The sequence below is a fragment of the Mesoplodon mirus genome, assembly GCF_964341445.2.
Source record: "Mesoplodon mirus genome assembly, chromosome: 13".
Lineage (NCBI taxonomy): Eukaryota > Metazoa > Chordata > Mammalia > Artiodactyla > Ziphiidae > Mesoplodon > Mesoplodon mirus.
Genome location: NC_138989.1, coordinates 39,810,686 through 39,825,996, shown reverse-complemented (window position 1 = coordinate 39,825,996; position 15,311 = coordinate 39,810,686). Strand labels below are relative to the sequence as shown.

The window sequence follows — 15,311 nt, the reverse complement described above, 5'->3', positions numbered from 1 at the left end:
ACTGCTCTCAAAGACAAGCGCCCAGAGGAAAGGTCCTGTCCTAACGGGACCGTGAGGGTCACCGGACATAATGTGTCTTTGGCCGGTGGCTAGTCTTCAGTCTTCACGCTCACCTTCCATTCTGATGACCCAGATCTACCTGGCCAGCAATCAGCTCTCTGTTGGCACTAGCTAGCCTCATAATGGTTGTCATTTTCAAGGGTGTCTCCTCCCCAAGGGCCGAGATCTGTCTTTACTTCCGGTTAACCCAGGAGACTGGGGGGCCGCCGGTGCCCCGTGTGGAGATGCAGATCAGTGTGAATGGTGACTGGCTCTTCTCTACTAACCAAGCGGCAGTTCCCAGTCTCCAACCACCATCCTCAGGATGTTCAATGGCCCCCTCCAGACGCTAAGGCCCTGGACTCCTCTCTGTCATGACAAAGGGTTTGCTTCTACATGTGTGAACAGTTTCTGAAAGATCTCAGGTCATTTCTGAACTTCGTATCAAAATTAATTCACTTTTAGAAGACAATACACTATACACACACCCCCTCTAATTTTCTATAAGAATAAGGTTACCAAAGAAGACCTATGGGACTTCCTTGGCGGTCCAGTGGTGAAGACTTCGCCTTCCAATGCAAGGGGTGCGGGTTCGATCCCTGGTCGGGGAGCTGAGATCCCACATGCCTCGGGGCCAAAAAACCAAGGCATAGAACAGAGGCAGTATTGTAACAAATTCAATAAAGACTTAAAAAAAAAAAAAAAAGAAGAAGACCTGTGATGCTTGCCCTTGATTTTTGGTTGGCCAGAGTGCTCCTGATCAAAGCCAAGCCAGAGCACGTCAGTCGTCTGCCTAGCACCCTCCATAGCTCCCATCTCACTCAGTGAAAGCGGACATCTTCACGATTCACCCTCCCAGGACTCCTCAGAGTGCATCTCTCCCTCCTCTCTCCCTCTCTTCCACCCACACGGCTTTCCTATGGTTCCCCAGGCACAGCCCTTGCGTTCCGGCCTCAGCACCTCTGCAATTGATGTTCCATCCACCTTGAACACGCTTCCCCGCTGGGACCACACGGGGCTGGCTCCCTCACCTCCTTCCCACGTCTGCTCAAAGCTCTCTCCATCAGTGGAGTCTTGCCCCAGCATATGCCCTGCCCCCACCCCAGCAGCTTCAGTTTTCCTCCAGAGCACATCTATCCCATCTCTGATAGGACACACTTACTTGTCTATCATCTGCCTCCCTGACTAGCCTGTAACTCCATGAGACAGGATCACGGCTTTATGCACAGATACATCTCATCACTTAAAATAGTCCCAGTGCAGAGCAGAGGTCAGCACCTAGGTGCTGGAAACACTGAACACAGGTTATCACTGCATTCTTCATAGTTAAGGAACTGCTTTATTAGGCGCTGTCTATCCAGATGCACTTGTCTCCTTCCAGAAAAATGGCTATTTACACATAGGCGGTTCAATGAAATGAGGCGAAATGGTTATTCCCATTGGCTATGTGCCGTGCCTCCTACCCTCCGTGGGGAGGGGGGCTTGGAAAATCCTAGTCCAACAATGGGGCCGTCCTAATACAAATCCAGTGTCCTAAAACGTGACACTCGTGCAGATCGAAGCTCAACAGATGCGACTAACCCTGACTGGGTGCAAAAGTGATACATTTCTGGGATGCTATCTCCTTCTATCAGGACGAGCTACATTAGCTCACTCTGTAGTGACCTCACATCGTTAGCCCCTATGGAGCACACTGTTTAAAATCTAAATTCCAAGATATTTTTCACATGAACTTCTGAAAAGTCTGTACCCTGTACTGTAATTGATCATCTACCTCTGTTACATTTATCCTCGCTAAGTTTAACCTCGGGGAGCTGTTGAAGGAACCGAGCCTTGGTTCTCCGCTATAACACAGTCTGCAGCTCCTCTTGCTTTTGGTCTTCCACGTGGGTCACCACGAGGCTGACTGGCCTTCATGCTGCAGAGGAGATGATGTTCAAGGGCATATACCACGTGCTCTTCCTCGCAAGCTCTCTTCAGGCTGACGAAGCTTGGCTAACACACTTCAGCTGCCTGCAGTTTCTCCAGCTGCACAGTCACCCAGCATCCCTGGGAGATACCATAATATGGAACAGTCTAATGTTCTGCTGAAATCAAGAAATGTCAATGTGGAGGTCCTCTAATTTACTAGCCTAGTTGTTCCATCAATAAGGAGATGAAGTTAACATGACTCTTTCTCAGGGAAGTCATGTTGGCTGTGGCCACCTCCATTCTTTTCTAAAAGCACACAAACCATCTGTTTAACAATCCGTTCCAGAACTCTGCCAGCAATCAGCTCTAGGCTTGCTGGTTTATGATTATTAGAACTTATCCTCTGCTACCACCTCAGTCTCTTTTTGACTTTTTTTTTTTTTTGGCTGTGTTGGCTCTTCATTGCTGCACGTGGGCTTCCTATAGTTGTGGCGAGTGGGGGCTACTCTTCATTGTGGTGTGCGGGCTTCTCACTGCGGTGGCTTCTCCTGTTGTGGAGCATGGGCTCTAGGCACACGGGCTTCAGTAGTTGTGGCACGCGGGCTCAGTAGTTGTGGCTCACAGGCTCTAGAGCACAGGCTCATTAATTGTGGCGCACGGGCTTAGTTGCTCCGCGGCATGTAGGATCTTCCTGGACCAGGGCTTGAACCTGTGTCCCCTACATTGGCAGGTGGATTCTTAACCACCGTGCCACCAGGGAAGTCCCTCTTTTTCACTTTTTAAAGGCAATGTGTGCCTGGCATTCAACTCAGCACTTCTTTTATTCTCCCCGGCACTTTAAAGATCATTTGTATTTCTAAATTCTTTCCATTCCCTGATCTAGTCCTGAAGACTGAAACATTCAAAATGTAAGGCCTCTCCATTCATTTATTCCACAAACACTCGCTGAGGACCTCCTGTGTGCCCAGCACCTTGCTTTGTTCAGTCTACATTTCTTCACAGTTCCACTTGTTAAAGATGCTAATGCTAGCCCAGCAGCTGACATCTGCTCGTTCCTTGTACCACCAACCCCAAGAAGTTTACCATTCCTTTCCTCCCTCTTCTGAATATGGTTTTAAAAGCCCCATGGCTATCACTGGTGTTTTATTTTATGTTATTATGGCAAAATATCTGTAATATAAAATATGCCATTTAACCACTTACAGGTGTACGATTCTGTATCATCAAGTACATGCACAATGTTGTGCAATCACCACCACTATCTGTTTCCAAAACTCTTCCACTGCCCCAAACAGAAACTCTGTCCCCCTTCCCCCAGGCCCTGGTAACCTCTAGTCTACTTTCTGCCTCTATGGATTTACCTATTCTGGATATTTTGTATAAATGGAATCATATATTGTGTTTGGCCCTTTGGGTCTGGCTTATTTCCTTTTTTTTATTTTAATAAATTTATTTATTTATTTTTGGCTGCGTTGGGTCTTCATTGCTGTGTGCGGGCTTTCTCTAGTTGTGGCAAGCGGGGGCTACTCTTTGTTGCGATGTGCAGGCTTCTCATTGTGGTGGCTTCTCTTGTTGTGGAGCACCAGCTCTAGGCGTGTGGGCTCGGTAGTTGTGGTACTCAGGCTCAGTAGTTGTGGCTCACGGGCTCCAGAGCGCAGGCTCAGTAGTTGTGGCACACGGGCTTAGTTCCTCTACGGCATGTGGGATCTTCCCGGACCAGGGCTTGAACCTGTGTCCCCTACATTGGCAGGTGGATTCTTAACTACTGCATCACCAGGGAAGTCCCGGGTCTGGCTTATTTCAAACAGCATAATGTTTCTCAGGATTCATACAGACTGTAGCAGGTATCAGTAGTTCATTCTTTTTTACGGCTGAATAATACTCCTCTGTATGTATATACCACTTTTGTTTATCCACAATCTGTTGATGGACACTTGGCTTGTTTCCACATTTTGGCTATTGTGAATGATAATACCATGAACATTGATGTGAACGTACCTGTTTGAATTCCTCTTTTCAATTTTTTAGGTACACGTGCCAGTGGAATTGCTGGGTCATATGGTAATTTTATGTTTAACTTTTGGAGGAACTGCCAAATTGTTTTCCATAGTGGCTGGACCATTTTACATTCCCACCAGCAACATATGAGCGTTCCAACTCAGAATCTGATGTCTGAATTTGGACTCCACCCCCCACTTTCTAGCCACGTGCTCTAGTTTCCTCCTTTGTAAACTGAAATGATGAGTGTTTTAGTTTCCTATGGCTGCAGTGATAAATTGCGGCAAAGTTAGGGTCTTAAATCAACACAAAATTATCTTACAATTCTGGACATCAGAACTCTGAAATGCATGGGGCTAAAATCAAGCTGTTTGGAGCTGCTTCCCACTGGAGGCTTGAAAGGAGAATCTGTTTTCTCGCCTTCTCCAGCTTTGGGGCTGCCGCAGCCCTTGGCTCATGGCCGCTTCCTCACCTTCAAAGCCAGCAATGGGCAGTTGAGTCCTTCTCACATCACATCACTCCAACACTGACTCTCCTGCCTCCCTCTTCTGCTTTTAAGGACCCTTGTGATTACACCGGGCCCACCCAGACAATCCAGGATAATCCTGCTACTATTTTAAGGGCAGCTGATCAGCAACCTCAACTCCATCTGCACCTTTAAGTCCCCCTTGCCATGTACCTGACATAGCCACAGGTCCTGAGGACAGTGACATCTTTGGGGGACATTATTCTGCCCAACACAGCAGTAGTAATACCTTCCTTATGAGGTTGTTTCAAGGATTATTTGTATTTTCTAAAGTCTCTCCATCCCTTGAAATACAGGCCTGAAGACTGAACTCATTTAAAATGTCTCTCCAGGGGGTGGAGAGAGGGGGAGTTGGATGAAGGCAGTCAAAAGGTACACACTTCCAGTTATGAGATAAATAAATACTAGGGATGAAATGTACAACATGATAAATATAATTAACACCGCTGTGTGTTATGTATGAAAGTTGTTAAGAGTGGATCCTGGGAGGTCTCATCACAAGGAAAAAAAACATGTTTTTTCTTTTACTTTGAATCTATATGAGATGATGGATGTTTCCTAAACTTATTGGGGTAACCATTTCATGATGTGTGTAAGCCACATGATTATGTTGTACCCCTTAAACTTATACGGTGCTGTAAGTCAATTATAGCTCAATAAAACTGGAAGAAACATAAAATAGAAGGTCTCTGCCTTAATTTACTCAACAAATACCCATTGAGATGAGTTAATGAAACAAAGCCTATGAAGTACTTAGAGCCTGGTACCCAAGAAGCTCTCAATAAATGTTACCCATCATCACTTTATGTTACTCTGAATTTTATAATCCCTTTTGGCAATATGGATGCAGCCACAATAATCCACTTCTCAGTCTGAACCTTCTGAGATCTGTCTTCCTAAAACCCAGACAAGCATTGCTTTCTTTTCATAACTATCAAGTCCATCATGGCCTCCCCATCACCAGCCCATCTTCGTGTTAAGGCAGAAGTAGACCTAGAGGGTGACAGCTCCCTCACCACCTGCCCCACCTGCTGGGAGATGAAACACCAGCCAGCCAGGGAGGAACCCATCATGCCATCTGGCTCTAACAGTGGAGCTGAAGCTCCCACCACGGAATTTGTAGTCTGTGTTCAGGCTCTGTCCTTCTTCGCTCCTCCTGCCCGAGGGTCTGCAGCCCGAGTCCCACATGCTCTCAGCATGGTTCTCTGCTCTTGATCCGACGCAAAGCCTTCTGGCAGGTCCCCAGTGCCAGCCTCATAGAATGCACCGATTCCAGACAGAGGAAGACGGTTCTCACTTCAAGCGGGCTCCATCCTCCATCGGAGCCACACCTGCTATGGAAGAGGCTCACCTCCGCTTCTTGTGCTGTTGGACTTGGTCTAATGTCACAGAATGAAGTGGGTGAGCACGGACCGGCTGGGGCCCCGAGGTTTATTTCTCAGTAGCTATCTTGATATTACGGATCATGAAGTTAACTTGGACTTTTTGTTTTTTCAGTGACACAAGTATTGTCTTTTATTGTATTTGCTTCTCAGTTTTAATATTTTTTTCCCTTTCTATCTCAAAATTTTGCTTAGAACTCTCAGTCAGGTCAGGCTAGAACCTTATAACAGACACTCTACTCATTTCCCACGCTGCGCTCTAGTCCTTGCTGAGACCGGAGCCCAAGTCCCCTTTGACGCCAGTGCCTCTGCCCCATGGTCAGCAGGCTTGGAGGTGGGGGAACCTCAATACCAAGGTCTTCGGGTCCAGAACAGTGAGTGGGCCCTGGGTTCGGCCTGCTGTCCAGGAGGCTGGTCTGTGCTGCCCGGAGGTCACAAGGAGACTCCGGAGCTGGGCAGAGCTGTGAGCAGGCAGAAGTCGGGGCTGGAGTAGGGACAAGCCTGTCCAGCTGGGAGGATGCCTCCCACGGGCCTGGGGGGCTAAGCAGGCCCCCTTTCAGTCTGTCTTCCCCGGCACAGGAAGAGGCGGACGCGCTAGTGCTCAGGCCACTCTGTTCTCAGTCCAGACCTTTGAAGTGCTTTAGTGAACATCTCCAGGCTTCTCAGTAAAGCCTCTTTCCTCCCAACACGGCAGGCAAACCCGAGTCAAGTGGCTCCCATGTGGGCTGCAGGAAGGCCCCCTTTGGTGTGGTGTGGTGTGTGTACCCCGCACGCCCGAGGTGGGAGCATCAGAGACCCCCAGGCATCGCCCCAGGCCCTCCCTCCCGAGAGCATGTCCAGGCCCCCTGCTACCCACCACCGCAGCTCTGAGTTCATCCCCGTCCCAGGCCACCTCCAGCAGGACGACCTCACGCCTGCTGCCCGGCTGCGGTGGGTCCCCTCCTCCCATTCATCAGCTCCTGACCACAACTTCCTCTGTCACCTCAGAAATCATAGTTTCTTTCTGGTGCCCTCCTGAGTTTTTCTTTCATCTGTCTGAGAACAGTCCATCCCTGCTAATAAATCAACCAGAGGGAGGAAGGAGAGCATCTCTAGGCCTTTCATCTTCTCTGGCACCGAAAAAGCAGTTCTCACCTAGGCAGGTACAACCGGCTGTCACCACTGCCTATATTATATATAGCCTGTGCTGAGAGCTTGCTTTCCTGCCCTAAAGCCCATTTCTTAGATCTCCAGATAAGCTAACAGTCCCTCCTGGTTCCCTCTGAAAATTCCCCAGCAAAACTGCCAGCAACTGCATGCTTTCTGGACTGTTGACATTGTTCCAGGGTCAAGGGTGTGCCGGGGAAGGAGGCTTCGGAATACACTATACACTGGTGATCCCATTGGTCCAAATCTTTTATTAACTGCATCCTCTCACTACAAACCATGCCAGGTGATTGATTATCTGACTTTGTGTCCTCAACAGCATTGAGAAGTGGGGAATACCATTAATTTGGCCCACTTTTTGGTATGGTCATTGATTTTATTCAGGAAGTCGAGGCTTTCTATGTTTATTTTATGGTTCAAGAGATTATGGACAAAAACACCAACATACATAAATGATGAATAATTATACTAAAAATGGCATAAGTAAGGTTTGTATTCACTAAGAGCCACGAAAGAAAAGAAAAACACGGTGGTTAAGTGAATAAGACACAATAACTGTGACAGTGAGAGTCAGGGTGAGAGAAAGAAACTCAGGGTATTCTATTTCACAGATGACAGCTGGGTTCATTTTAACTAAAAGCTCTGTACTTAAAATAGGAATATATACTGAGTTCGTAAAAATTATTTGATGGGAGAGTTCAATTTGGCCATTCTAAAATCGTTGAATAGCTATAAAATTATGTTCTCTGTTCAAGTGAGGTTTAAAAACTTGAAGAAAACAAGTCTTTAAATACTGTAATTGTTAGGTATTCAGGTTGTACAGTGTATTTTACACCCAATTATAGTAATGCTGGGCCTTAATCATGCCACGAGTCTAACATTTTAGCAATTTTCATTTGGTATAGATTAGAGAGTATTAGTGGGGCCCATATGAGCTTCTGTAAATCAGGAGGAGATCAAACGAAATGGTCTTGGGGCAGGAACTCTGCTCTGGGATGCGTCTCTAACTATGATCCAGGTCACAGGTTGGTGGAGAAGAGCCACCCCCAGGAGCACAGAGCATCAGGGGACCCCAAGAGGTCTTGGAGCCCTGTTCCCAGCACTGTTGTGAGGCTGCCATGAATGGGCTTCGCCATTCAATTATAAGCAATGCCGGCAACAAGGATTCACATCCACTTGTCACCAGGAAGGTTTGAATACCAAGGTCATATACATTTAACCATAATTTTCATTTAACAGCCCTTTCCAAAAGAGCAACTCTTTGCTGGAGGAACACATGCTCCAGACGTACGTCAGCAGGCCCAGGAATCTGAATCGGCGCCCAGGGAGAATCTGCTGGCAAAGTCGTGATTCTCCCCTCTTAATGAAAATCATCAGAGAGAGAGCCAAACCCGACTTCAGGTGTAGATCTGGCAGGATATTGACTGACCAGAGCACAGAGCCCTGGTGAAAAAAGAAAACAAAACCCCAAAAAAGCAGAAAAAGAAACAACAATAAAAACACCCAAAAAGGGCCTCCCTGGTGGCGCAGTGGTTGAGAGTCCGCCTGCCGATGCAGGGGATACGGGTTCGTGCCCCGGTCTGGGAGGATCCCATATGCCGCGGAGCGGCTGGGCCCGTGAGCCATGGCCGCTGGGCCTGCGCGTCCGGAGCCTGTGCTCCGCAACGGGGGAGGCCACAACAGTGAGAGGCCCGCATACCGCAAAAAAAAAAAAAAAAAAAAAAAAAAAAAAACCAAAAAACAAAAACACCCAAAAAATTCAACTGTTTTCTGTTCAAAATTTCCTAATAAAAATATATTTCAGTACTATTAAAAATTCAGTTTTAGTTAGTCTAAAAAACTAAGCCTTTGGTTGCCATTAGAGAGCAGTATTTTCTATCAACTTCTTTGGATGATTCTGGCAGGAGTGGGGTGGAAATAGTAGTCTGTTAGGGAAGGTTACATGAGATCCTGTTCATCCTAACAGTGGGCTTCACTCTGTGAGGTCTGGCCATTCAAAGGGTCCCCTCTTCCCTTCCCCACTGGACCCGCCCCCTCCTACAGCAGGGAGGATGGGGGCAGCTTTTGTTAGCATGATACCTGCCATTCCTGGTATCGTGTTGCCGCATATTCTTGATAAAATGAATCTTCTTAAAGTTCTTTGGTCTGGGCGAACCTGAGAGAGTACGACATCTGAAAAATAAAGCCATTTCGAAAACACAGTCAGTTGCCCGTGGACAGCTGAGATATCTCCACACAAAGACAGGAAGGAAAGACCAGACTCAAATGGTTTGAGTAACCCCAAGGATAATGAGGACTATATGGCTGGAAGCAAGGAAGCTTTAAAAAAAAAAACCCAACGACAGACAACTTCCTTGATAATACTGATAATAATTTATATGGGTCTCTGAAGAGCCAGCTAATGAAAACTATTGTCCTGAGTTACAATAACATAACCTACACGAATTCCAAAGACATTATTTGTTCCTGTCATCTTAAAAAGAATCCTCCTGTATCAACACAGGTAAGGGGAACAGAAAGCTGTAAATTTAAAGAATCCAGAGGGGGGAAAAACACTGGAAAATTCAGTTTAAAAACAACCCCGAATCATTTTTCTTCTGTAGCAGGACTCTGGCTTGAATTACTTGGACTATTATTTTTTTTATTTTTTTTTTTTTGCGGTATGTGGGCCTCTCACTGCTGTGGCCTCCTCCGCTGCGGAGCACAGGCTCCGGACGTGCAGGCTCAATGGCCACGGCTCACGGGCCCAGCCGCTCTGCGGCATGTGGGATCTTCCCGGACCGGGGCATGAACCCGTGTCCCCTGCATCAGCAGGCGGACTCTCAACCACTGCGCCACCAGGGAAGCCCCTTACCTGGACTATTGCCTCAACATTCAACTTGGCTCTGCCTGGAAGTCGCAGCTTTACTTTGAATGAGAATCAGAGACCTCAGAATCAGACCTCAGCTAGTGGCTGTTTTTTTTTTTTTAAAGATAAATTTTAAATAAATATTTGTTGAACAAATTGACTTGGATTCCAATTAATTTTTCCTAGAATATACAACATGTGTTTGCACTACAGGAATGACAGGACAGACCACAGGCTGAAAAGATCTCATTTGTGTATATTTTTTCAAAGGTACCTGGCAAATTCTAAGATATACAACTGCAATAACAACTAGGAAAAAAGCAAAATTCCCAGCAACTGACAATCTGAAATTTGGCGCTGTATTGAGAAAGGGAGCAATGACTTTTCTAGTTGAGTTTTTGCTACCAAATTTTTTTGTTTACCTTTCTGACCATGGACCCCGAGGGCTGGCTCCTGGCATCAGACGTGGGTGCCTGAGACCTTATGCTTCAGAGAGTGAGTTCCAGAGAAGCAGGGCCTGGCTTCCCAAAACCACACTAAGGTCCAGGCCATCACCCGAGTTCAGTCACTTCTGAACTTTGAGGCTTCAGGTAAGAGAATAACAAGATGACCCAACGAGGAGGTACAGTTGAGGGCAGGTGGGGTGTGTGGGCCCATTGGTGGCAAAGGACTAGGGAATGGGCAGCATCGCAGACCTGCCTAGCAGCTTGAACCTTTATTCTCCTCCAAGGGCTCCCCTCAAGGGAAACTGGGGGATAGCCCTGGGCTAGGCTAGGTGTACAGCTCCCAAACCCCCTTACCTGCCCTCAAGTAAGGGCCAGTCTTCCTACAAGCCCTTTCCCAGAGAGTGCTGAAAATTATTTTTTTTCCTTAAGAAACAGCACCTTAAAATGTAATTTAACTTGAAAAATATATATAGTAAAGTGAATGAGTGCAGGTCAAAGCAAAGACATGGTAGCAGGTATCTGGTGGCTTTCATCAGGGAAACGGGGTTCCCTGGGTCTTGGATCTAGAGGAAGGAAGGCCCCCTGCCAGTCATGTCCATTCCACCGGAGCAGGGTTCACAGCACACGGCCATAACCTGAGTGGCCCTCCCAGCATCCACCACAAACTCACTACCAACCCTAGTGACCTATCACTAGTAATATTTCAGACCCCTCCCTGGAGCGGTTGTGAGGATTAAACGTAATGATTTCTACAAGAGCTTCATACAGTGTCAAGTGACACGTTCAAATACAAATATTCACATTCATACATATGTACACACATTCATATACACAGTTCAAGTGTGTATTATTAAAATCTTTAACTACAAAGGGTGCATATTTTGTTACTGTTTGCCTCCTGTATTCTGAAAACCACAGCCCTTATTAAGGGTCCTGAATTCTTTTTTTTTGTTGTTTGTTTGTTTGTTTTAAATAAATTTATTTATTTTATTTATTTATTTTTGGCTGTGTTGGGGCTTCGTTGCTGTGCGCGGGCTTTCTCTAGTTGTGGCGAGCAGGGGCTACTCTTTGTTGCGGTGCACAGGCTTCTCATTGCGGTGGCTTCTCTTGTTGCGGAGCACAGGCTCTAGGCATGCGGGCTTCAGTAGTTGTGGCACATGGGCTCAGTAGTTGTGGCTCGCGGGCTCTAGAGCACAGGCTTAGTAGTTGTGGCGCACGGGCTTAGTTGCTCCACGGCATGTGGGGTCTTCCCGGACCAGGGCTCAAACCCGTTTCCCCTGCATTGGCAGGCGGATTCTTAACCGCTGCGCCACCAGGGAAACCCTGAATTCTTGGTTTTAAATAGATTCTTTTAAAGACGTGCAGAGGGACTTCCCTGGTAGCACAGCGGTTAAGAATCTGCCTGCCAATGCAGGGGACACGGGTTCGAGCCCTGGTCCAGGAAGACCCCACATGCCGCGGAGCAACTAAGTCCGTGCGCCACAACTACTGAGCCTGTGCTCTAGAGCCCGCGAGCCACAACTACTGAGCCCACATGCCACAACTACTGAAGCCCACGCGCCTAGGGCCCGTGCTCCGCAACAAGAAGCCACTGCAATGAGAAGTCCGCTCGCCGCAGCTAGAGAAAGCCCATGCTCAGCAACGAAGACCCAACACAGCCAAAAATAAATAGTATAAATAAAAATATAAATTTATAAAAAAAAAAAAGACGTGCAGAATCCTGCCTGAGGGCATTTTGTAGATGCTTCCTGTGGACCTCAGGAAGGGTTTGAATAGGGAAAAGCACCCACTAATCCCCCTCCCTACTCCAAGCCTCTGAACCCACATTGAGCCTTCTTGGGGTCCAAGAAGATTCAGCCTCACTCAGCCTTCCTGGGGCAGCTCTCTGGAAGCAGACCCAGCACCTCAGACTGCCTCTGTTCTACCTCCAGAATGACTGTTAGAGTCTGCAGGCCACCTAAGGTCCCCAATTGTCTCTCTCACACACAGCAGAAGGTTCTAGAACTATGTAGTCACTGGAGAGAGGAGAATCCTTGAAGGCATAAATGTGTGCTATCATTGGTTGCTGGACCGTTGTTCAGGAGCATCCTCACAGCCTTACCCAGCTTCCCCCCAAAATGCAGAGCTTCCTGGGCCCCCCAGTCTGAGGGCAGTGGGCTAAGAGTTAGACTGTGAGGATACCTTCCTAAGACCCCAAGCTGCTCCCTGCCTCCACAGCTGCAGAATGAGGTGCTGTTACCCTCAGGTTTGGGCACAAAATCTCCCAGCCTTCTGCTGAAACCGGAAGTTGGCAAAAGGGGCACAGGTGGCTTTCGGCACCAGTAATTACTTAATGGCACAGCAGCCCGCACACATCAACTGAGACAGGCTGGAAACTGGGGCAGGTGGTGACGGCTGCCGCATTTGCTGCAGCTGAACTGAGGTTTTTCTGGACACCTAACAGAGACATCCTAGATCCTTATTTCTGGGATACCAGGTAACCACCAGGCAAAGTGGAAAACCCCAGTCTAAAGCCTCTCATTGCAAATGCTCAGTCCTTGGAGTTCAAGGTGGATACAGGAAACTCACCTGTGATGTGCAAGAGAAAGGCAAGACCTTTAAAAAGATAACAGAGGTGCTTTCTTTCGATACCAGCATCCAATTCTAACTGTATATGCTACTGATATAGCCCTTCGATCAGCAAGTTGTTTGTTGTCTTTTGTTTTTTTAAGCATTCAGCCTCCACCCCCCGCCCCAAGAAACCCTTTAAGAGAATTGTGGCATTAACAACAATTGCCAAGGAAACTGGAAGACTAAGCACTCAGGTTATGGCAGGTTAAGCAAAGAAGGAATTAATTTCAAAGCCACCTGCATTGACGTGTAAAAATACCCATTTAAAACTACACATTTTGGGCTTCTCTGGTGGCGCAGTGGTTGAGAGTCCGCCTGCCAATGCAGGGGACACGGGTACGTGCCCCGGTCCGGGAAGATCCCACATGCCGTGGAGCGGCTGGGCCCGTGAGCCATGGTTGCTGAGCCTGCACGAACGGAGCCTGTGCTCCGCAACGGGAGAGGCCACAACAGTGAGAGGCCCGGGTACCGCAAAAAAAAAAAACAACAAAAAACCCCCATATATATTAAGTGATGTAAAATTAAATTAGGATAGAATTAAACTGAAAACTAATTTAATGAAAGATTAGCTCTTTCTCATTTGCACTGGTTATGGGATACACTTCATTATGCAAAAGGTTTTTAATAGATGCCTTGGAGCCGTTTGTTCTAGGTGCTGAGTTTAAAAGCAAGTTGGGCTAATAGCCTTCCGCCCCCGCAGTTCCCAAAACACTTCAGCATCATTACTGGTACATTCATTTCACAGAATCGGGGAGCTGGAAAGGACAGAGATCAGCTGATCTGCCCCTCCCGTTTTACAGGTGGGAAAACCGAGGCCCCAGAGTAGGTAAATGAATTTCCAAAGCCACATAACCAGTTGGTAGAAGAATCAGGCCAAGAATTCAAGTCCCCTGACTCCCAAACTAATGCCCCTTCTGCTATTTTTATTTCTTAGGAACAAGTAAGTTTCTAAGTAAATATCAGAATTTTTTATTGAGGTATAGTTGATTTACAACTCTGTGTTAATTTCTGGTGTACAGTAAAGTGAGTCAGTTATATATGTATACATAAATATATATATATATCCTTTTCCATTATGGTTTATTACAGAATATTGAATACAGTTCCCTGTGCTATACAATAGGACCTTGTTGTTTATTTTGTAATAGTAGTTTGTATCTGCTAATCCCAAACTCCTAATTTATGCTCCCCCCCGCACCTTTCCCTTTGGTAACCATAAATTTGTTTTGTATGTCTGTGAGTTTGCTTCTGCAGTAAATATCAGAAATTTTTCAATTAAAAAAAAAGTCCATTAGGGAAAATAAGGACTTCTTAAACTGCCAACTCCCTTGGTTTCAGACTTACTTTTTAAACTTTATATTTACACAAGATTTGTTGAAAATGAAGTATAGCATTCTGTAAGTAAGGGTGGGATGAAGTTACAGTTAGGGCAGATAAGCCATTTTTACTCTGCCCATTTGTGCTATCACAGGACTGAGGGGTAGAGGTCCAGCCTGGGCAGATTCTGAAAGGAGGGTACAAGGGTGATGGGGCCCATGACCAGGAACACAGCACCCAGCTCCTTCTCCAGCCCCCCTTTACCACCTGGAATCCCCGAGGTGACATTTTAGAGCCTGTGACTTTTTTTTAACCTGGTTTCCTTGGTCACAGCTACCACGTTGCTCGAACGACCACGGCTCCTTGCATCCTCTCCAAACTCCAGGGCCTTTGTAGCTCTGTTCATTGATTGGCATCAACTGTACTCAAATGCCAAAGCCACTCGGTGCCACCGGATAACGTTTCTCCCTGACGCTTGCTGATTACTTTGGGCCACTTAATAGAGACTGACAGAAGAACACTTGTACCCAGGCCACGTGGATCACACAGCCACACACCATCAGCCTAAGATGGTCCCAGAGGCTATGTGTGTTTTCAAAAAGACTTCAAAAGTGGAAATCGGACTGTCTGGCCCTGACTTTCTCTTTGGAATGATGTCGGTGATGAGATTCACAGTCACTGATGCTTCCAATCAGATCCCAGGCCTGGCCTGTCTATGCTCCACCTTTTATCCAGGTGGTCCGTGGACAAGACCCGTGACCTGGGGGTGAAGCTCCAGGCAGGGAAGGAGCTGGCTCCGGGGGGAGATGCCTACCTCCACCTCAGCATCCTCCCAGGCTCAAAGGGAGGAGCCGGGGACTCCCAATCCCTGGCCAGCAGCCAAAGCATGCATGAAGGGTGCAGATGCGGGTTCCCGTAGGAGCTGGTGCGAGGGCATGAGAGCACACACCCTCCCTCAGCTCGGCCCCATCTGCAGCCTGCCACGCATCCCCTGTAAAGCCACAGAGTCCCACAGGGGCCCGTCTTGCCTCAGCTCCTCCTGCACAGCCAGCTCAGCTGGGGCTGCGGTGAGGGCTGCAGGGGACGCA

At 47.3% G+C, this 15,311-nt stretch overlaps 1 protein-coding gene across 7 annotated transcripts in view; it reads right to left on the bottom strand.

The window, feature by feature from the left end:
- The window catches only part of CABLES1 (Cdk5 and Abl enzyme substrate 1), a 109,391-nt gene that overhangs the window by 51,554 nt on the left and 42,526 nt on the right, over positions 1-15,311 (bottom strand). For all 7 annotated transcript variants that reach the window (XM_082641603.1, XM_082641604.1, XM_082641607.1 and 4 more), the window contains exon 3: positions 9,082-9,174. In XM_082641603.1, coding sequence (XP_082497729.1) covers positions 9,082-9,174 — 93 coding nt within the window. The remainder of the gene's footprint in view (positions 1-9,081; positions 9,175-15,311) is intronic.